The sequence below is a fragment of the Thermobia domestica genome, chromosome 16 (genome assembly GCF_964235325.1).
Source record: "Thermobia domestica chromosome 16, izTheDome1.hap1.1, whole genome shotgun sequence".
Taxonomy (NCBI): domain Eukaryota; kingdom Metazoa; phylum Arthropoda; class Insecta; order Zygentoma; family Lepismatidae; genus Thermobia; species Thermobia domestica.
Genome location: NC_137469.1, coordinates 142,529,676 through 142,553,278, shown reverse-complemented (window position 1 = coordinate 142,553,278; position 23,603 = coordinate 142,529,676). Strand labels below are relative to the sequence as shown.

The following is a 23,603-nucleotide window of genomic DNA, read 5'->3' as shown; positions in this document are numbered from 1 at the left end:
ATAATAATAATAATAATAATAATAATAATAATAATAATAATAATAATAATAATAATAATAATAATAATAATAATAATAATAATAATAATAATTGGTCTAGGAATTAATTCGTGCGGTTGGTACGCACACATTGAAGCTGTAGTACAAACACAAAATACATAAATACCTTAAGAAAAATATTGTCCATCGCTAGCCACCACTTTCGCCCATCTGTCAGGCAATGTACGGATTCCGTGGCGAAAGAAGTCCTCATCCTTGGAAGCGATCCAGTCAGAGACCCATGTTTCGATATCTTCTGAAGAAGTAAACCGCTGTCCAATCAAATCGTTGTTCATGCAATCGAACAAGTAGTAGTCCGAAGGAGCAACGTCTGGTGAATACGGCGGGTGGGGTAAAACTTCCCATCCGACATTTTCTAAATAGGTTTTGACCGGTTTTGCGACATGTGGGCGAGCGTTATCATGTTGAACAATAAGTTTATCATGTCTGTTCTCCCATTCTGGTCGTGTTCTGGCCAGAGCTTGCTTCAAACACATTAATTGTCGTCGATAACGTTCTCCATTCATAGTTTCACCCGGTTGCAGCAGCTCATAGTACACCACACCTTTCATATCCCATCATATGCACAGCATAACCTTTGCACAGTGAATATCTCGTTTTGGTTGTGATGGACCTGGTTCACCTGGTTTCACCCAGGCCTTTTTTCGTTTAGGGTTCTCGTAATGGATCCACTTCTCATTACCCGTAATAATTCGATGCAGAAACCCCTTTCTGCTCTGTCGTTGAAGCAGCAATTCGCAAATGGTTTTTCGTCTTTCAACGTCTCTGTCTTTCAATTCATGTGGAACCCAATGTGACATCTTTTGAATCATTCCCATGGCTTTCAAGCGTTTGAAGACTGTTGTTTGATCAACGCCTAATGCTGTTGCAAGTTGTTCCTGCGTTTGACACGAATCCTGCTCGAGCAATGCTGTCAATTCTTCGTCTTGAAATTTTTTTGGCTGTCCAGCTCGCTCTTGGTCTGCCAAGCCGAAATCACCACTTCTAAACCGTGCAAACCACTTCTGACACGTTCGCTCAGCTAGAGTATGGTCACCATACACTTCCACCAAAATACGATGACTTTCAGTCGCACTTTTCTGTATGTTAAAGTAATGCAGCAGGACACCCCGCAAAAACACTTTATCAGGCACAAATTGCGCCATGTTCACTTAACTACAAACTGGTGTTGTTGACGCTTTAATCCACTGCCCTATACTACGAACGATACGCGATGACAGGGGTTTGCAACACATGTGTGGATACACGGAACTGTGGGACGCTCCGTTCGTTGCGCCATCTCTTGTCCACCCGCACGAATTAATTCCTAGACCAAATAATAATAATAATAATAATAATAATAATAATAATAATAATAATAATAATAATAATAATAATAATAATAATAATATAATAGTAATAATAATAATAAACTTGATTTTGAGTTTAATGCTTCTTTCAACAGCGAGGTTATATGAGAAGTAAACCTACAGCTTAACGTAAACCCCGAATCACATGAACTCCGCCGGGAATTGAACCCGGGTTTCTCACACCAAAGGCGCGTATAATATATATATATATATATATATATATATATTTGATGTTGAGTTTAGTGCCCCTTTCAGCAGCGAGGCTATAGGAGGAGTGAATCTACAGTTTAACATAGGCCCCGATCCGCATGAACTCTCGTCGCGAATCGAACACGGGTCTCCCAAACCTAAGAAGCGTATAATAATAATAATAATAATAATAATAATAATAATAATAATAATAATAATAATAATAATAAACCTACGTTCTGGAAGTGGTGAAGGAAGTATTAGGTCTGATAGTGATTTTCTGAACACTAGAACTCCGTATTTATTTACAGGTTTACGAAAATCTTATGGATCGATGCAAGAAGTGAATTGCACTAAGGAGAAATCACATTTGAGACATACAGAAAAGGTTTTACGGCTGTACACCTTCTTATTTTTGGATAAATTAGAAAGCAGTCTGTAATATATATACTATAAAATGTATAGAGGAAGAATAACTGAAAAATAAAAAAAAAAATAATAAAAACATCAAGTGGGAATCGAACCAGGGTCAGAAATTTTGCATCAACACAAAAAAAGACTACTTAACATGTATGGCTATCGGAACAACTAGAGAATTCTCCTTCAGTTGCACTGATAGAGAACGAACTCCTTAACTACCCTTGTTTTATGACAATCATTGTTTTTCTTCGAGAAGTGTGTGTGTTTTCTTTTTTAAAAAAGGAAAATGTTTGCTGCATTAACGCTAAGGTACTGTTTTCTACTGGAGGTACCGTTATTAGAAAAGCAAAAGAGGAACTGAGAATTTCAAACAGCAAACTGTGAGCTGTGTTCAGAAGTCTTGTTTCTTTTTTTCATTCCTTCCCCTCCTCTAGCTCAGAATGCGTTGGTGCCAAACTTACAATCTTAAGGGACTTAGAAAAATCGGACGTGCAATTATATCTTGGAGAAGTGTACATGTTGTATATATATGTGTATGTGTATATGTGTGCATTTTTATGTATATGAGTATTTATGTTGTAAGGATCACGACATCACGACAAAAGTATATGTCAGCACAACACCTGTTATTGATTGTAAACAGTGTAGCAGACGAGAAGCCGACACGAAAGACACGGAGGAAAGCCGAAAGAAGACAGACCTCACGAAAGGACCCGAAGATGACAGATAAAAGCCTAACTACCGAGGGACCTGGCATCAGTCGACCAACTCATCATAACCTATCCTAAACCCTGGAGGCTGCTATGAAGCTGAGGGGATCACCTCGTGAGGGCTGCTATGAACGGAGGTTTCCTACTACCGAATCCTTGAGAACCCTGGGGGCTGCTATGAAGCTAAGGAATTACCCGCACAGAAGATTATAACCTGCAAACCTTGGTCATTATAGAGACACTTTGTTGTTAGAACTTTTGTAAACACAAAAGACTTAATTTTATAACAAAGTTGGTGAAGGGATAAAATCTCCGTCCATTATTGGCTACCTATAAGTCATTACATGATGATAGGCACCGGAGTTTGATACGGGGCGCTCTTTTTATTAACTTTTTAGCATGCACTGATAAGGTCAGTACCAAAATCAATCTAAGTTTTGGTATCCCTCATCTCTTTTCTCTTACCTTTCCCGAGTGCGATTTATGCCGGAAACTAGATCAGATAAACAAACATATAGATCAGGAGAGAATAATAGAAATATGACAGAAGGTGCATCTAATATAGGATTTCCTTAACAAGATAGCTTTAGAAAGGTTTGCAACAGTAGACGCCTTACAGACTAAGTTAAACATCTTGAAAGCCGCCAATGACTTTTTAAGAAAAAGGGAGCACTCAGAGCTATCGCAGAAACTGCACATGCTATAGGACCAAAATCATATACCTAACACACAGATTATATCCTACTGATTGCTAACAGAACCAAAGACAATGTATTCTGTACAACAGTTATGTCACCATACCTATCCTGTACAAATGCAATCTGTCACACAACCAATGCACAGTTATGTGCCTACATATCAACAGCAATTTACTTTTATCACGACTACTCAACCTAATCCTCAAGAATATCAGAACACGACTCAAGAACCAAAGACCGTCCCCCACCACGAGCATAATCCTCCACAAAACGACCTATCTACCTTGGAAAGTAAAATGGCAGAATTATCGCTGGTGAAAGCGCAGACAAGTTATAGAAAGCAACCCAGGAACAGAAGTCAGGGATATAGGAAAAGAAATAACAATAATAGAGGAAGGAAAAAACAGGGAGAAGCCCAGAACAGTCAGCAGGCTATACCAACGGAAGATCAAGTTTTGGTATGCGCGATATGCCGGAAGCGGGGACACGGTGCATCCGTTTGTTATAAGCGTCCAAAAAACGTGTAAGGCTGCCCCTGTGCCCTACGAAATTGCTGTGATAGAAGAGCAATCAAGACAAGTGGCAGAAAAAAGGGAAAACATTGCCTTAGAGGGTGAAAATAACAGGTCACATTTAACAATTAAAACTAAATCAGGTCCTCAGAATACAATAGTTGATACCGGGAGTGTGATATCTGTCTGGCCGTCCGACTCGTTGCACCCTGAAACAAGTTTAAGTCCATTTCAGAAGAAAGTAAAAGGAATTTCGGGAAACAACAAGTCAAATAGCACTGGTAAAATTTAAAATAGGTCAAACAGCACTTACTCATTACTTTCGAGTAACGAACAGGACAACGCCAATAATTATAGGAATGGACTTTGTCCAACATTCGTATTCCAACATCGACTTAAACGAGAATATAATATCTTTCTTTAAACGGCCACGGAAGCCACAGCTACCAGCTGAGAGCAAAGAACGTACACTGTCAGCTTTTACAACTCAGATAATATGGCAGATAGACAAAAACTGTTTGTACATGAGTAAGCAAATAATTTTACCTCCACCCTCGCATACGTTCATTGAAGTAGCAGGAATGAAAGAAATAGCTGATGCGGAATTCTTGTATATATATCATTGCTTCCTGGAATACTCAAGAAACATAGGTTAAATGCTCTCGACGAGAAAATAGAAACAAACAAAATGAAATTTTAATATCAAATCCTAATAGTAATAGCGTCACTATAAAAAGGAATACCCCAGTGGCGGTTTTTGAGGAAGGGCACGAAATTTTTTTAACGCCTTAGAAGAACCAAATTTTCTAGAAACAGCGTACCAGTTTAAGACAAAATAAGAAACTGAAGAACGCTTAAAATACACAGAGAAACTTTTCAATAAAGAGCTCTTTTACGTCAACCCCAACCTAGACAAAAAGCATAAAGAAGCAGTTTATAAATTATTGTTCAAATATAGTTATGTTTTTAGTATGCTCCTGACGACATAGGATATTTTAGGGGATATGTTCATAAAATTAGGATTTGTAAGTCTGCTGTATTTCACGACGTTCCCCATCAGGAACCAGGAACCAGTTAGACAAACAGATTCAGAAGCTTATCAAAGCAAAAATAATAAAACTCATAGACAAATATGAACATTGCTCTCTACTTCTGGTGCTCAGGAAACCTAACACGCAAGAATTCCGGATAGTTTTTACCTGCAGAAGTGGAACAGTTATACCAAGTATTTATTGATGCCATTTCAATCAACAGAGGATGTTCAAAACTCTGTAAAGAGGAAAATCTTTACAGTTCATACTTCCAAATTGTGCTGCATCCTAAGAGCCGAAAATATATCACCTTCGAGCTCAATCATAACAGAAAATCATACGAATTTTGAAGTGCACAATGGGGCGCAAGACGAGCTATCAAAATCGCGACGAGGATGAATTTGGAGGGACTATCCGATAGGATTAAAAGTTTTGCGGATGATTTTTTCAGCAGCGCATATAGATTTCCACAGCAATTGCAGGATTTAGAATTACTGTTTCAGAAGCTTAGAAAACACAATTTTCGGGCATCACCCAAGAAGACACACATAGTTAACACAATGCTTAACGTATTGGAACACTCGCTAGTGGATTGTCCATTAAAATGTCTCCAAAGATTGTCATGAAAATACAAAATTTCAAGAGACCGACTACAAAGCGGATTCTCAAAAGCTATATCGGACTATATCGAACGCATATCAAAGATTTTACGATAAAAATCGAGTCTTTCCAGCAAATAATAACCTCTAAATCTAAATTTATATGGACAGAGAAGCAAGATGTTCTTTTTGAACAATTGAAAGGAGACATATTAAACGCCCCATCACTCGCGCATTTTGACGACTCACTAGAAATCCGCGTCTATAGCGATAGTAGTCAAATGCAAATAGCTGGAATACTCGCTTGCTATGACCCAAAAACTGACACTGAGAAGGTTGTTGCCTACTGTTCTCGAAGGTTGACGAACAGTTAACAGAAAGCTAGCATATGGCAAAAAGAACTATACGCACTCATATATACTTTGCATAAATTCCACTATTTTTTAAAATAGAAGATTCAATCTATACGCTGACGCAAAGTTCATAGCGACGATGAACACACCTGATAGGGTCGAAAAATATACCAGATACAAACTATTCTTGGCCGATTATGATATAGATATACAGTATTTACCAGGGTCCAAACATCCATCAGTTATAACCACAAAGCTCGAACAAACGCAAGATATCAAGAAGGAAGAAGAAAAAGAAGAAAATAGCGACGAAAAAGGCGAAGATTATCATGACTTTGGATCACATAGCCTTCAAGTTAATACTCTACACGTAGAAAATAACAGCCTTCCCCAAACATCGCAAGAGAACAACGTAAGAACGAGAATTACAAGGACAACATTTCTGTTTTAGAACGGAAAGAACCGGACAAGATCTCTACAGTTAAATCAACAAGATTTTTTGTCTTAAAGACGGCATCCACTATACACACCGAACTATTTGGTTTTCTTACAATTTTCTGCTCCATATTGCACCTTTTTGCTTTTCGCCAAGAATTCAGTGCTTTGGCGTCATCATGACGCCCACACAATCATCTCTTAAATACAGAAGTCACAAACGTCAAATGGTCTTTTGTGTTTCTTTCGTGAAATAGCCACTTACCTTGAGGCTGTTGTTATTTATCTCTCGTCGATGGTCTGAACCTGTTATTCTGATTGTGGTTCTCGCTAAGCTCCACTGTCAGCATGTCCTGATACTTCGTTATTTCCAGGAATGACACCCTCTGGGATTAGCAATCTACATCTCGTCATCATGACGTCCACAAAATCGACTCTTAAATACACAAGTAACAAACGTCAAATTGTCTTTTGGGTTGATTTTCGTTAAGTGATCACTTACCTTGGGGCTATGTTATCCGTCTCTGATCGATGGCCTGAACCTTTTATTCTGTTAAATACAAACTTATTATTTCCTGGGCAAAACAATATATTTATTTTCAAAAACTATAAACTTGTGACAGCTTCGCCAACTCACTTTTTGGCTTCATCAGACATTATGATACACAGAAATAATGTACAATCTTGTATACAAACAACCGCTGAGACATCTTGCTTCTGATTGGCTCCTTTCATCACCCTATCCCCTACCAGTATACTTTTTTTTAAATTTCTATATAGTGGCTTCCTATTGTTGCCAATAACACAAAATAACAATCTTAAATAAACTAATTTAAACTAACAATTAATTAACTTGAATAATGAAGTAAATAATAAATGAATAAATATATTGTAATGACTTATAGGTAGAGTCAATAATGGACCAAGATTTTATCCCTTCACCAATTTTATTATAAAGTTAAGTCTTTTGTGTTTACAAAAGTTCTAACAACGAAGTGTCTCTATAATGACCAAGGTTTGCAGGTTATAATCTTCTGTGTGGGTAATCCCTTAGCTTCATAGCAGCCTCCAGGGTTCTCAAGGATTCGGTAGTAGGAAACCTCCGCTCATAGCAGCCCTCACGAGGTGATCCCGTCAGCTTCATAGCAGCCTCCAGGGTTTAGGATAGGTTATGATGAGTTGGTCGACTGATGCCAGGTCCCTCGGTAGTACGATTTGAAAAATTTTTTTTAAAAAAAGGAAAAATAGAGAATGTGAATTTCTGGTCAGTTTGTATAATGTTATCAGGGGCCTGATTTTATGAACATCCTGTATCAGGAGAAAAAATGACGTATTAAGCATTCATGTACTTCGTATTGAAGAAGCGATGCTAGTAACAAGAGAGTATTGTATTTCGACCTTGCAAGGATTAATGACTTTGAAACTGAAAAGAAAGAGAAAAAATGTTGACCTTGCATTTTGCTTGAAGAACGAAAATACTAATGTAGCGAAGATAAATAACAGACTGACATACAGCTTATAATTGAAATAAAGAAGTGCGATGTTATGTCAGTGCATCTTCTCTTTTTTCCCGTTTCTTCTGTTGTTATTCCCTCTTCTGTTCCCGGTAAATACTTGGAATTTTGTTAAATTCTTCTTCTTGGATTTGTGCCTCTCTCTTCCTAATTTTGTGTTCCCTCTATTTGGTCCTGGTAATATGGTTTTAAACGGTCCACCGCGATTTCCTGAATTCTGTGCTTGAATTTAGGTGATAATTTGACTCGATATAAATTTGAATTAAGCTTCTCCAAGATTCGTGCTGGTCCTTCGAGAATGAATAGTAAAGTGTTCAGGTAAACCAATTTTTCTTTTGTGGTAATATACTAAAAGGAGGTCCCCTGGATTATAAGTTGTCTCTCTGTGGCGTCTGTCATAAAACTCCTTTTGTCTGTTATTTTGTACTTTCTTCCTGATGGCTGCTAATTTATCTTTGTCAACTTGTATATGTTGTTTTGATTCGAGTGTACATTCTGTCGGGATCCTAGGTTCGTATCCGAATAATAAGAAGCTTGCTGAATATTTGGTTTCTCCTTGTACGTAAGTGTTGATGATAAAAATAACGTGCGGTAACCATCTTTCCCAATCCGTATGGTGTTCTTGTACGAATAATTTAAGACAATTTTATATAATTTTGTTGGTTTGCGAAACTAACCCTATCGAATCATGATTATATGCGGGTGAGTACTTATAGGTGAAATCGTACTTCTGCGCTAAATGTTGCAAATGAGCCACTCAATGTACTGGATGTTGGTTCCAATACAGAGTTGTAAATGCTCCGAATTTGATAATGATACCATATTCCAAAAATTTCCCTATATTATCCGCGTTTATTGCGTCCACTCTTTTTGCAATAACATAACGTGTAGCTAATTCTGTGGCTACTAATATGCATTTATTTCTTCCTTCCTTACTTGGAAAGGGCCCGAGTTCGTCATATACCCGTGTTGTGGCTATCTCTTCCACCGGGTGAAGTAGTAGTTCGGCCTGTTTCTTATGTGGTAGCTTCTTTAGGCGTTGGCAGTCCTGACACGTACGTATTTTGTGAGCAAATTAGTTTTTGAGATGCGGCAAATAAAATTTCTTTATGGCAGTTTCATACGATTTTGAGAAAGGAAAATATGGGCCAGTTGCTTGGGGGTGGAAGGTTGTGAACCACAAATTGGCTAACGATTTAGGTATGCACAGAAGATATAATAAACCATAATCAGGATGGTTTTGCTTTCTATGCGGAAGAAAGATTTGGATATAAAATAAATTTACAAGCAAACAACAAAGAAATGTTTTTTAGGTGGCACGCAGCAAGGTGCATTATATGAGCAGTCTTTGAAGTTGTAAAAGAAAATCTGTGGATTGAGATGTTTATGTTATTTCGACATTATTTCATAAAAAATATAGAATTTTATATCACAAGAGGAAATATTCTTTATATTCTCACCTAAATTATATAACAGATTATGTGATTGGCATAAACACGGGCGTAAGGAATGTGCTTTGATTTGGCAATTTACAATTGGCTTACATTCTTGCACGTGAAAGAAAAAGGTATAATTATACAATTCACAAGTGAAGAATAATAGAAATTAAAGAAAATTCTTGCTTCTTAAAATTATTTCAAATTTGTGGAGGATTTCGTTATGACAATTGTGATTCAAGGATGCTTCAATACATAAAAATAATCTCATCACGAGTTCTCGATATGTATACATTATCAGATATATTAAACATATTATGATTTACACGCATCGGTAATCTGTTCAGTTTGTTTCATATCTTGCATCATGCAATACATGGCTCATTTCAGGACTTGGATTGGAACACTCTGAGCTGGAGCGAGCAGAGGCTCAATATAGCTGATTCCAATCTCACTTCTGTGGACGCATCATCAAAAAAATAAAAACACTATATTGATCAATACTATTTTTAATATGATGCTACCTTATGGTCCGTAGCTTATTGTTTTAAAATGTCGCCATCAATAATCAAATATGGTTGACTACAGTTTATTTCTGTGTATGAATGCCCGAGAAATATGACTAGATGTTGCGAAGAAGATGGGGCCAGTGGGCGAAACTCCCAACGATGTGTGCTGGGCAAAGTTCCCAGAATCGACTTATATTCAACTTTGTCTGAGCTTGCATGGGGACCAGACGTCTAATAACCTAACACTTGCTCTCACATTCACCCCAGCTCAATTCAAAGGCAGCACTACATGTAGAATGCAATTTTCCTAAACACTTTTTAATGCACTATATTTCCCAAAAGTGCAAATATGTGTTGGTTTTTCTTTGCACACAGTAAGAACAATATGTGCGCTATGATATATTAAAAAATCACACACATGATGTGTCATGTTTTCTATTAAAATAAAATTATATTGTGTGACCATAGTTTATTGGTTTCAGGACCACTGCACTTTCCAAATATGATATTAAGTAGTATTACTACACATCACATCAAGATTCTAAATATACGAAACGATACATACCTGTGGGTCGTGTCACTATCTTTACCAGCCGCTGAATATCTATACTCGCTGTAGGGATAGTAATATTCAAATTCAGTTCCCTATCTTCTGTCACTAAGCAGCGCCTCTTAGTCTTCGGCGGATAACCAATTTTTGAGCGTGCCATGAGCTCTTTGTAAGCTGCTATCACTTCCTTTCCTGCACACTATCTTATGTGTACACTGTTAAATTTTCATTATAGCAAATTATTTCGCTTCAATCTTTTACTTCATTTATCTGGTTTTTGCAAAAAATTGCCTGGTTTGACCCCACTGTGTGGCGTGACGTAGATTGCTCTTCCCAGAGGATGTCATTTCTGGTAATGAAGTACCAGTGCATGATGACATTGGGGAAAATTTGGAATGGGATTAAGAAAGTGAAAACTTATACAAAAGTGGTTGTCATTGTGACAGCACATGGATAGGATAGAAACAATTCTACAGACTCACAATTTTATGTAATGTAAATTCTCTGACTACATAGAATACAATCTTAAAAATTTCCTTGCTCAGAAACGAGAATAATGCACGTTCAAAACAAAATAAGTAATGTTTACTCATATTTGAGGAAAAGTGTCTCATTATTTCCAAATGTGTTTTCATTTATGAGCTCAAGCCAAATTTTCAGGTTCCCATTTATGAGATTTTCTCATTTCTTAAAAATGAGAATGAAATAGTGCGTGATTTGCAATATCATGGATGATTAAAAAATAACGGTAACAATCTTACCGAAATAATATTACTATGTTTTACTAGGGAGTAATATTTCTAGGGCTTAATTACTATTCAGGAAACGAAATAAAGGATTTCAGTTGTAGCAGAGTGCGAATGGATATGAGTACGTACGCAGCAGGTGATGCAGCTGAGGTGGCGTATGGGTACATGTCATGTGACAGCGGCGAGGAGCAGCACACATATCAACATTCAAACGTAAGTTTGGGTGAATTGTAAACATATAACCATGGACTAAAAGTTACTGTAGTACGTTCGTTGGGGTGTAGAACGCTGACCCCCCTCATACAGCTTATATAGGCTATAGCAGACAGGTTGGTTCCTTTATGTATCAAAGCTCAGTACTCAATTTACATAATAACGAGTGCAGCAATAACAAGTGAAGGCGGGTTAGAGCCCCGTAGGGCACGTTGTTTTCTATATTACAATAGAAAGGGGAGGCATGTCAATGTTTTACATCCTTCGCCATGCGTTATAATGTGCAAAATAGCTTATGTACGGAAACAAAGAATACATAAGTCATTTGTGTAGTTAGAAACGACGTTACAAAACAAAGTACGATTTATTATTATTGAATTGTAATACAAAGGTACTTTGTACTGATCACAGCATAGATTGGCGCCTCCTTTTTTACCACCAGTAATCGTTTTAATGACACACATTTGCAGGTTAATTGTGGCATAGTACTGTACGCATTTCCTCTTAATTTAACGTAGAGGCTGCGGTAGCTCAGTGGTAGAACGTTCACCTGTGGTGCGATGAGGTCCTTGCTTTGATCCCAGGATTCTCAGCTCGCGGCAAGTGGGCTTTCTGGTGGATAAACACAGTGTGCATAGGTTTTCTCTGGGTTCTCCCATTTCTTCCCACTTTCTTCATTCCACTACCTTTATCATTCTCATCATCATCGTCTCCTTTAGCCTACCCAACACAACTGTGGGGAGTAAAACTCAAAGATTTCATTTATTTTTTAATTCAACGTCCCACGATTGTGCTCCAAAGCTAAGAGAGATAGTGATAGAGATGGATAATAATGGTGTAATGAAAATGTGGACATACGTTTCTGGCAGATTTTGCATGAGTTTGTGACATTGTTTCCAATCTGAATTGAATCCTTAGCAGTGGAGTTTCAGCACATTTATAAGGGGCAGAAACTGTCGCATGCCCCTGCCGTAATGAAGAAGGTGGAAGGTAGGGGCTGAGTCCTGGAACTCCTGACCTTCCCCGAAATCGCTACTTTTATGTAAATTTTATCTAATTGTAGTGGCCATTTTACATATTTTAATACAATTTGTCCTCGTATTCAACTTGGAACCCCTCCGAAAAAATTCATGTGAACGTTTCTTGTAGGAGAAAACTGAAGAACCCTGATAAAGCCCACAAACACTGTGTTTTCTCATGTATGCAAATTTTTTATGGTAGAGAAGTAGGCACATTGGACTGCGAAGACTCAGTGGTAGCAGTAGCCTCCGGTACATGGGGTCCCTAGTTTGATTCCACCTCCGTCAACTGGGCAGTGTGAGTAAACATCTTAGGTGCGTTTTCTCGGGATTACCTCACTTTTTTCATTACAGTATTTTCGCTCATTATCATCATAACGTCTCCCTGAGCTTCGTAGCATAAGCGTGGGACGTTACACACCAGCAGAAATTGTTGCCGTTTTTCTGAAGTAGACGGATAATTCTTGAATCTGAATTATCAAGAAGTTGGTATAATGTTGGAGGAAACGGGAAAATCTTGAGTAAACCACGTCGATGAAAAAGAAAAGTCTTGAGAAAGTGGACAGTAATAAAAAAGAAAATGTTCAACTGTCTGATGCATTGGAATAAGTAACGCATGTAAAGTACAAGTCGTCGTGGTATTCGTGGAATTTTCTTGAGTTGAAGTGAAGATTTAAATGTGGTATGTTTTAAACAATATCTATAACTATAGGTGTTTATTTAATATAAATTCTGGGTGTACTAATAGTTTGATTTTTTTTGCATGTTTATATTTTGTTTATATCCTTTTACGTCTTCTCGTATTTGAGAACCCCGTTTCTGTGCACCGTTTCTCGCTTTTGAGGAAGATGTTCCTCAAATTTTTTTGAGAAATGTGTTTCTCAAAATTGGGGTTATACGTCTCATTTTCTGAAATGTTACTTTCTCAATTTTAAGAAAAAATACATTTTTACTCAAATTTGAGAAAGCATTTGCACCCTCAGAAATGAGACATAATTCCTCGCATTTGAGCCATTATTTCTCAAAATGATTTGAGAAAATCGAAATCTCACTTTTAAGAATGCATTACTCGGTGCACAAGTAAGAAACAGGTGTTCTCAAATACAAGGATTTTTTTTCTCGAATTTAAGAAACCATTTTTAACAGTGTGGTTTATGTAATTATTGAGACGTTGAAGCTTTCTCCTTCCTGGTCTGGAGCATAGTCCTGCCACATCGCTGATTAGATAATATTTTTTTCTACATTAGTCATAATACAAATCGTTTTTTCTACATTAGTCATAAATCGTTACAAATTTTTTTTCCTCGTCAGCCTGATACCATTTAAGATTAGTTCTTGAATTGTCAAGTCGCCTCCTCTATTACTCTTAGGTTAACATTGCTGGTATCCAATTCACATAGGCCTTTCTCATGTGGAGTAAATTGATAAGGACCCGTTGAATGTTGCTATATGAGATCCCTGTGACCTCAACTAAATGGCTGATAGTAACGCGTTGGTCTGCCAAGACATTTTAGACTTTTCTAACGTATCTCCGATGATTGATTTCGAAAGGAAACCTTCACGATGTTCGTCTTCCATGGATGTTTTGTCCAGCTTATACTCCTTGCACCATTGTGAAACTGCGGAATATGGAGCACAATTACCCGTGTTTCCACTAACTCAGAGTGTATATATTTCCTTGACATTTTTTTTCAAGCTAAGGTGTTTGATGGCAGCTCTCACTTTGTCATTTTCGACTTTTTTGTTATCACTCTGACTGATCGTATTCAAATGAACACACCATTGAGAAATTATGATCTGTTCATATATATATATATATATATCAAGAATTGAAGAACCCCGCCGAACAACGATATATGTTACGATAAATGTAACATACATCGTTGTTCGGCAGGGTGCTCCAATTATTGAGGATAGAGAGAAGCTAAATTCATTCGTTTACATTTTTATATGTATTACAAAGGTCCGATTATAATTACTTTTGGATCTCTCCTCGAAAACAAGTAAATCTGAAACGAGTAAGCTGCTTCTAAAGTGCATATTATGTTATATAGAATACCCATTTTTTTCTTTTCTTTAAATTGAATATAGGCCCTATGCATTAATATTTTCAGGTTTTTAATGCATATACATCCAGGCCTACTTATCATTTATAAAAACTTAGACACACACAAATGCATATTGTATATACATATGAAAATTTAAGTGTCTATATGAAAGTCAACTTCTGCTTCAGTTTTTTAGTTCTCACAAAATTAAATATAATTCATTCTACATCTTCTCCTTCCAGATTTTCACCCCTCCATACCGATCTTCCTTGCTTTTATGTGGTTAGCATATATACCTTAATAACGGAAATTATAGATTCGATTCTCAATGGAAGCTCACACATTAAGTTATAGGTTGAGTTCTCATATAAGGACAATAAGCACCGAAACAGTGAAATAACCAACTAATCATCCCCTCTTTTCTAAGTATAGGATAGAAGCGAGAACTTTACCTTTCGTCACCAACGTATTGATAGACTGCTGCAACATTTTCAAATCCCTTAAGCTTCTTCGGTTCTTGCAGTATGAAGTCCTGAGCCGGCAGTTTACAATAGGCAAATACGTTTTCGTCGCAAGTTATTTGGTTCACATACGCAATCATGAGCCTGGCTGCTTTGTTAACTGCAGCACCTATCACAGTATACTCTCGCCGTAACGGATGTCCTATAACACCACAGTATGCAGTACCTGTCAATGAGTAACAGATAATAATGAATATATAATATTAGTGTAGGAGCCATACTACTGACGACTGTTGCACGAAGGTGTATAGAGAATTTCTCTTCAAAACTTGTTTCCTACATGTCTAACAATAGTTTTTAGTTTGGGTACACGTTCCTGATATGAGAAGGTTTCTCCCAATATGGCCGCTAATATGGCCGACCACCCAAAGTGCAACGCTGGTGGAAAATAGCCAACATCTCCGAAACTATTGCTTTTACCTCAAAATTTCAAAGAACCAAAATTTATCAGTAAAAATTTTTGGGTAACGTAAAGCAGTTTTAAAAGAGAGAGACTAGTTTTAAAGGTTACGAAAGTTTTATTAACGTAAACACTGTATCCTTTGCAACATTACTAAGAAAATAAGTACGTTTTGATAACATACACAAACTTAAAAGTAGGAGTGATTATAACTATTAAACAGTAAAAACAATAAATGGCTATTATTGAGGATTAATCTCTCTATATATAATATAATACAGGCTGATTCCAATTATTGTGGCACTTTGAAAGTTCTCAAACACAAAATTTGGTACAGACTATTACATTCTTTCTATATATATATATATGTGTGTGTTTGCCCGTGCACAAGTCTGACAAGTACAAATGTGGGAGAAGTCAGAAGAAAGTTGTTCTACGATAATTTGAGGAATCCATCCTGTTCCACATTCTACTTATCCATATTCACTAAGATCAGTAGATCTAACAGACTAACTGTCCATATTCAGCTAGTCTGCTTATCCATATTCACTAAGACCGGTTAAGTTGTAAATATGCCCTTTTGATATGTAGTGCCGTATCAGATGATGGTGGAAGTCTCGTGAAGTCTAAAGTTTTCGTTCGATGATACAGGGTTGCTTGATTATGTCTTGTAATACTATAGCCACTTTCCTCCGGGGAATTCCTATAATACCGCTCCCCTTTAGCTGTTTTTGCAGCACATATGCAAGCCCTTATTCATACCTACACTGCTGAACTTCCTTTCTCCATGCTGAACAACAGATTTGCCTCTTTTTGAAGATTCTACTATATCAGGAAATTTCCAACAGTCTTCATAGTAAACTGAGTCCTGTATGATTGAATTTACTAAAGGTAAAATTCTGCCGAATGCAGATAAAATGACACACCAGTTTCCCCTCTCTATCAGCTCTAATTATGTTTCTCAATATTGGGAATAGATTAGAAAAACGTTTTAACGAAAAAGTTTGGACTTTCCTTCACCTTGCTTGATAAAGGTAAGAAAATCAGTATGGAAGTCTTGTAGAAGACAATCCACATCTTCAGTTTTCTTTTTCGAATTAATACGATCCTAGTCTTTGCAAAAAGTTTCCAGAATTTTGAATTGAACAAAGAATGGCTGGCTGGCACTTCACATTTTCAGATTTCATGAAAAACTGTTGAAACTGAGTTCGTTGTATAGCACTCCTCTAAGTAATGATTACCTTCTAATGAATTTTCCACTACTTTAGGACAAATACTTCAATCTCCATGAATGCTTCAAAGATTCCACTATTTTTGAGATATAGCCAAAGAGAGCTTATTAAGATTTTAGTTGTGTGAAATGAAACCAGTTTAAATATATATTTTCAAACTTATCAGGAACTGCAACTGTAGTTCCTTAGCTACATGGTATACTCCTTCTTCACTTCACAGAGCCCCACACTCTTGATTTACCTGTATCAATACGTCCTGAAAATTTATCATAGTTGTGTATATACATGCTTGATTGGTGACCGCAAATGGAAGAATGGGGATAGTTTTCCGAAGCTTCTTTTGAATAATAAGTGAGTTAAAAGGGCTCCACGAAGGCAAATAGCTATTATCTCAGAAACTGTTAGTATACAAGTTGATTTAGAAAAAATTGTGCAATTGACCATGTAAGATCTATTTTTTAAAGTGGTGTTTGCGTGCCTGACGTAGTTACTGGACAGAAATTATGATCAGTGTTCCCTCTTACTGGCACGAGCTTTTGGCAGCTGAAAACATCATTCAGTTTTTTCTTGTGTTTATCGAATGTAAAACTAGACAAACCAAGCTTTGAATTACTGTATTATGATGTACATTCTGAAATAGTACTAGGACTGTGTCATGCGAAGTACCAATGCTTGATTTTGTATTATCTTGCTGTTCAAAGTTATTCATGGCTACTCGAAGTGGAATGCCTCTGGCTAAATGTGTTGGCAATGTGACACAGTAATCCATCGTTAGTCCCACAACTCAAGCTACAAAACAATGATGCATTTTTTGGAACAGTATCATAGTAACTGCATACACCAAAGTGGTTCAAGGTTCAAAGATGTTATTAAAGTTTTAGATTTGCCTGTGCTGTAGAGACATGAACTGGGATTTTCTTTCCGCCGTTATGGAAATGAAGTACAGTATATGATAGGATGTATCACTTTCACTCACGGCTCTTGTCAACTTGGTTTGATGATAATCCCGTCATTTGCTTAAAAAAGTTATCCCAAAGCATAGATCTGTTATTTTCGAAGAATGAAAGACTTTTCTTTCTATGTCTTCCGCATCACAGAATTTGTTGTCAAGATTAAAGTCATAGAATTTGAGCTAATTTGCTAATTACTCTGCAGCATCATTTAGTTCTGGGACTTTGATCGTTCTTTTCAATATGCAAATGATATGCCTTCACTAAAATGCCTCATGAGAAGTGTTTTCATTGTCTATTTGAAAGTTTATTTTCCACCTGACGTTCTGAACTCATAAAAGAAGTAATTTCAGATAGTTCATATTCGTTTTGGTGAAAGTCTAGATTATCAAACATTTTTTGAATCTCTTCTGTAATTGAGGTACTGTTAGAAAGAGTTTCAAATTGCTAAGCACTTCTTGTGTACTCTAATAAGTAACAGCTCATGGAGGAAGAGTGGTATATAACGTCTGTTGAATATACAGTATTAACATCATCAGTATACTTCACCCTGAAAGAACTTCATCTTGAAAGTATCGTGTAGCTAAGAAAATTTATCTGTCCTATCCTTCTCACAGATCCGATACGGTTTAGGATCACCTATATATTTTTTGTTCGTACATAATGTCTGCAGCATTGCCTCTTACAGTGTCGTTTTTGCACATTTTCAGTATCTTTGCTGTCATTCATGGAAACGAAAGTTTAAGGTTTTTGTATGTTTTCATCCTTGGACAATATTTTTATAGCAATCTACACTATCTAGCCATTCATCACCGGACACCCCTAACTAGTACGTTAATCTGGTTTCAGCAGTCCTTCGGTATCCTGTGGGGCCACCTTTCGCCGCAGTTACGTTCGCAACCTTTGAAGACTTTCCACCAACTTGCGATAGGTTTCGGCGGGAATCTTGCTCCATTCCTCTTACAAAGCGGCGAACAAGTCTCCAGTGTTTTTTGGGCGGCATGAACTGGTTCCCAAGCGGCGCTCCAACTCGTTCCAAAGATGTTCACTAAGGTTGATATCAGGACTTTGGGCTGGTGAATGAAGTTTTTGCACACCCGTGTCCTCGAACCACGTGTATTTAACACCTGCAGTATGACACGAAGCATTGTCTTGCTGAAACAGATATGGACCAATACCGGATTGTGCCCACAGTGTCGGTAGCGCATAATTGTCCAGGACCGTTTGATATGCATCGACATTCATGTTTCCCGGCACTAGAGCAAGAGGAACAAGACCATACCACGAGAAATACGACCACATCATTGATGCCACCTCCGCCGAATTTTACTGTGGCTACGATATACTCTTGTAAACATCTTTCTCCGGGCATACGGCACACCCACACACGTCCATTGGACCGCCACATCTGGTAGCGCGATTCACCACTCCATAGGACTGATTTCCATTGCTCAAGAATCCAATGGCGGCGTTCCTTGCACCACTGTAAACGACAGGTCGCATTGTGGAAAGCGGTTTGTGAACTGCAGCACGACCATGAAAACTAAGTGCGATGATCTCCGGCGGACAGTACGATCACTTGGAACACTTCCGAAAAACGATCGAAACTCCTGTGCCACCATTTGTAGCGATGCCTTCCGATTTGACTTCACCACACGTTTCAAGCTTCGAGGTTACGATCTGTTAATGTTGTCGGTTTAGTTGGTCTGGATCGGCATTTCATGACCCCCTCCCGCTTCCTCTTCACGATAATATCGCTCACTGTCGATCGGGGTATCTGAAATTTGTTGGAAATCTCACGGGTCGAATGCCCAAACCTGTGTTTCCAATGATCATCCCTTTTTCCGCTTCTCCAAGTTCGCGTCGTCTGTCCATATTGGTTGCTGTAGCTAATGTAAGTATATTCTCCAGCGGCAACACCTTTTATAGCTAGTGTCACGTGCACAGACGATCCCAAGCACTTTTGGATGGGTGTCCTGTGACGAATGGGCTGATAGTGTAGATGATAATACACTTTTTTGACTTTCTAATATTTTTTTTCTTTTTTTCAATTCGGTATCGTCACAGAAGTTAGAGGCTTCAATTAATTTCTATTTATCACGTGTTTATATTCAAATGTGTTTTCTTCTCGCTATCCTCTTTACATATAATACATATTTCAAAATTGCTGCTTTTCTTCTGACGCGTTGGTGCTGAAATAAGTTGCACTCCTTTCATGATCTTTATCTGTTTACAGATGCAGCTTTCTAAAATTCTAAAACATAAAACAAATCAAGTCATCTCCCTTATTTATAGTTTAATTCATGGTTTCATAAAAATTCATTGCCAATTAAAACACTATGTAATTCATGCAAAGATGGTGTATCCAATTTAAAATAATGTGATGATCAATTTTGGTCCTTTCAAATTTTGAGCTAAAAGCAATAGTGTCGAAAATATAGGCTATTTTTCTCCAACGTTGCACTTTGGATTTTCGGCCATATTGGGAGAAACTTCCCCATACCAGAAACACGTACCCAAGCTAAAAACTATTGTTAGATTGATAGGAAACAAGTTTTGAAGAGAAATTCTCTATATACCTTCGTGCTACAGTCGCCAGCAGTATGACTCTGCACTATATTGAATGATTAGAGTAAGGATGTGCAAGCAACTGTTTGGTTCAAGTGATCAGTTGAAATTCATGCTCGAGCTTTCGTTAAATATTTAGTGAAAATTAATCCATATTATGAACGTTAATTTGTACCTACAAAGTATTTGCATATTTAGAGTTATTGCCTTGAAGATTTTAGCTATCTCTGTATACATATATAAAATTTGCATATTTCAGTACTCTTCTATTTGTAACGGGGTGTATAAAGTACTATGAATGCTTTCCGATTTTGTTTCAAGGATTTGTTTGGGTGACATTACTACGTATTCTCTTGTCATGTCTTCTAAAGTGCAGATGTCTATCATTTCATTAAGTGTTGTAGGAGAATAGAGCCAACATAACTTTAAAAAAAAGTAAGAGAAACTACGTTTATAAAAGATCTTAACTACTATATATTTAACTTCCGTGAGTTCTCCAGTTTCAAACTAAAAGACGTGACACATACAGGTGATTATCAAAATAACGGAAACACCAGAAGAAAACAAAACTTACTTGATTAATACCTGATGGTATACCGTTAACTTAAAGCAGGGTTTCTTAACTTGGAGGTCTCGATGATAAGCGGAAGGCATAAATATAATTAGAATCTAATACCGGAAAATATTTTTAAATATTATTTTGAATTTTGTTTTGACAGGTATATTTTTATTTTTATATATACTGTTAAGAACAAAAAGAAATAGGTCTACGAAACATTTTCAAGAGGTGCAGGTAGCAGAATTGTACAAGTAGCATATGTGTGTAAGCGAATTGTCCAGCAAGCTGGCCACAATGAAGGTAATTTTTTGATGTAGAATTTTATTTGTTTCCTAAATTTTATTAACAGTTTCTTTGTGACACTGAACACATACATAATGTACAAAATCAACAACAGTATGAGGTAACTCAAAGTGGCAGCGTCTCGAAAATTAAAGTATTCAATAACTTTTCAAACAATTGTCCAAGTGTTTTTGAACCAAAATTAGAAATCGCTTTATTTTTTTATCATAAGACTCAAAATTAAGGGAGTTATGAAGTTTTAAATTTTCAAATGGTCTCCATTTTGAAACAGTGTGACGTATCAGATTCGATAACACGAATGAACTGACCTTTGGTTTTAATCCATTCGCTTTTATGGAAATTACTATATCCACTATATACAAGAATTGGATTCTACTATTAAAAAATAAAGGGACCTCGTGAGATTTCCGCAATAGGTAAATTAAAAATTGCACACAAGCTTATTACAAATCAGAAATTATAAGGATGTGATAAAATGAGAGTCGTGATAAGAATTACGTTGAGAACCACTTGCCTAAAGAACAACTCTGGTTTAACGTGGATAGGGATGCGCACGAGTCGAGTCGGGTCGAGATTTAAGGCTGTCTCGACTCGTCTCGAGAAAACGTTGTCTCGACTCGAGTCTCGATTCAAAAATATGTTGCTGTCTCGACTCGTGTCTCGACTCGACTCGAATTTGAGACGAGACTTCTCGAAATTCGAGTAGAAACAAAATATACGAGTTAAAATATACGTACACATCAGTCAAAATATTATGATTACCTATCTAATTGTCAGTAACTCCAGCTTTGGCACGGATAACAAAAGCGACTGGTCTTGGTATGGACGCAATGATCCTTGGTAGGTCGTTGGAGAAAGTTGGCCCACATATGCATACACAGGTCACCTAATTCCCGTAAATTCCGGGGAGGGGTGGCAATGCGCTCTGACCTCACGTTCAATCACATCCCAGATGTGTTCGATTGGTTTCAGATCCGGCGAGTTGAGGGGCCAGCATATCACTTGAAACTCGCCCCTGTGTCATTCGAACCACTCCATCACACTCCAGGCCTTGACATGGTGCATTATCTTGTCGAAAAATGCCACTACCGTTGGAAAACATGGTCGTCATGAAAGGGTGTACATAGTCTGCAATCAGTGTAAGCCTCGGCCGTCACGTTACCTTGCTCGAGCTCCACTATACATATGGATGCTTACGTGAAAGTTCCCGAGAGCATAATTAATCCGCCGCCAGCTTGTCTCCGTCCCGCAGTACAGGTGTCAAGCCTTTCCGTCCTTTTAAAAAATACCTATCTATACAAGTGATAGGTACCTATCTGTACTAGTTCTTAGCATCCAGGCAGTCCATTTATTGTAATATACTATGTAAAATAGTCTCGTATCATAATATGTGATGTACAACAAATGTTACATTATACGAGGGCGAGTCAAAAATTATCTACACTTTTTCCATTACATTTCTTACATTGCGTACTTTGTCTTCTGTCCTCGCATATTTTATTGTTATACTGTTGTGATAATGCTGCTCCATTAGAAGCTTGCACAAAGAGGAACAACGAGCAGTGATTCAATTTCTCTGTCGGAGGGTGTCAAAGAGTGAGACATTCATCGCAAACTATCATCGAAATATGGGAGAAATGCACTATCACGTAAAACTGTATTTTGTGGCTCGAGAAGTTTAAAAGTAGTCGAACAAGTGTAACCCATGAAGAAGGAGCAGAACGGCAATCAACCTCCACTAAAGATGGCAACATTTAGCAAGCTTAGAGATGGTTCTGGCGAATAGGCAAATCACTATCTATGAGGTAGCAGCTGCTTTGAACACCAGTCATGGCTCTGTCCATCAAATCATCTACTACGAGCTCGGTCTTCATAAAGTCTGTGCATGGTCAGTACCAAGAAAGCATACTGTAGAACACAAGCTCACGCGTGTTAGGGTCTGTCAACGCTTACTCATTCGCTTCAACAACGCAGATGATGCACTTTTAAGCAGAATAGTCACCGGCGATGAAACATGGGTTCATCACTACGAACCAGAATCAAAGCGCCAGAGTATGTAGTGGAAAAACCCTGGATCTCCGACAAAGAAAAAATTCGAGACTGAGCCATCCGCAGGAAAGGTTATGTAACTGAGTTCTGGAACTCGCAGCGGCTCATAATGGCAGAGTTCATGGAAAAGGGAAAGACGATTAACAGTGCGAGTTATAGTGAAATATTAAAAAAGAACCTGAAGCCGGTAATTTGCAACAAACGTCGAGGTTTGTTGTTGAAGTAAGATTTGTTGTTTTATGACAATGCACGGCCACAAACGGCTTATCACACTATTGAAACCATCAACAAGCTGAAATTTGGGTTATTCGAACACCCTCCCTACAGCTCAGACCAAGCTCCATTTGACTTTCACTTGTTTGGGCCACTCAAGGATGCTTTGCGTGGTCGCCGATTTGCCTGAGATTTATATCTGCAAAATACGGTGCAAAAGTGGCTTCACGACCAACCGAAAACCTTTTATTTGGAAGGAATACGCAAGCACGTTGATCATTGGGCTAAGTGGATTGATAAGGAGGGAGATTACGTAGAAAAATGATGTCCATACTATAACCATACTATACTATGTCCATACTATTTTACTTCATGTAAATAAAATGTAGAATGGAAAGTGTAAATAATTTTTGA

At 37.5% G+C, this 23,603-nt stretch overlaps 1 protein-coding gene across 1 annotated transcript in view; it reads right to left on the bottom strand.

Moving 5' to 3' along the window:
- LOC145672642 (adenylate cyclase type 10-like) overlaps window positions 1–23,603 on the bottom strand; it is a 387,700-nt gene that overhangs the window by 270,754 nt on the left and 93,343 nt on the right. Inside the window, exon 11 of the mRNA XM_081741804.1 lies at window positions 14,847–15,081. Coding sequence (XP_081597930.1) covers window positions 14,847–15,081 — 235 coding nt within the window. The remainder of the gene's footprint in view (window positions 1–14,846; window positions 15,082–23,603) is intronic.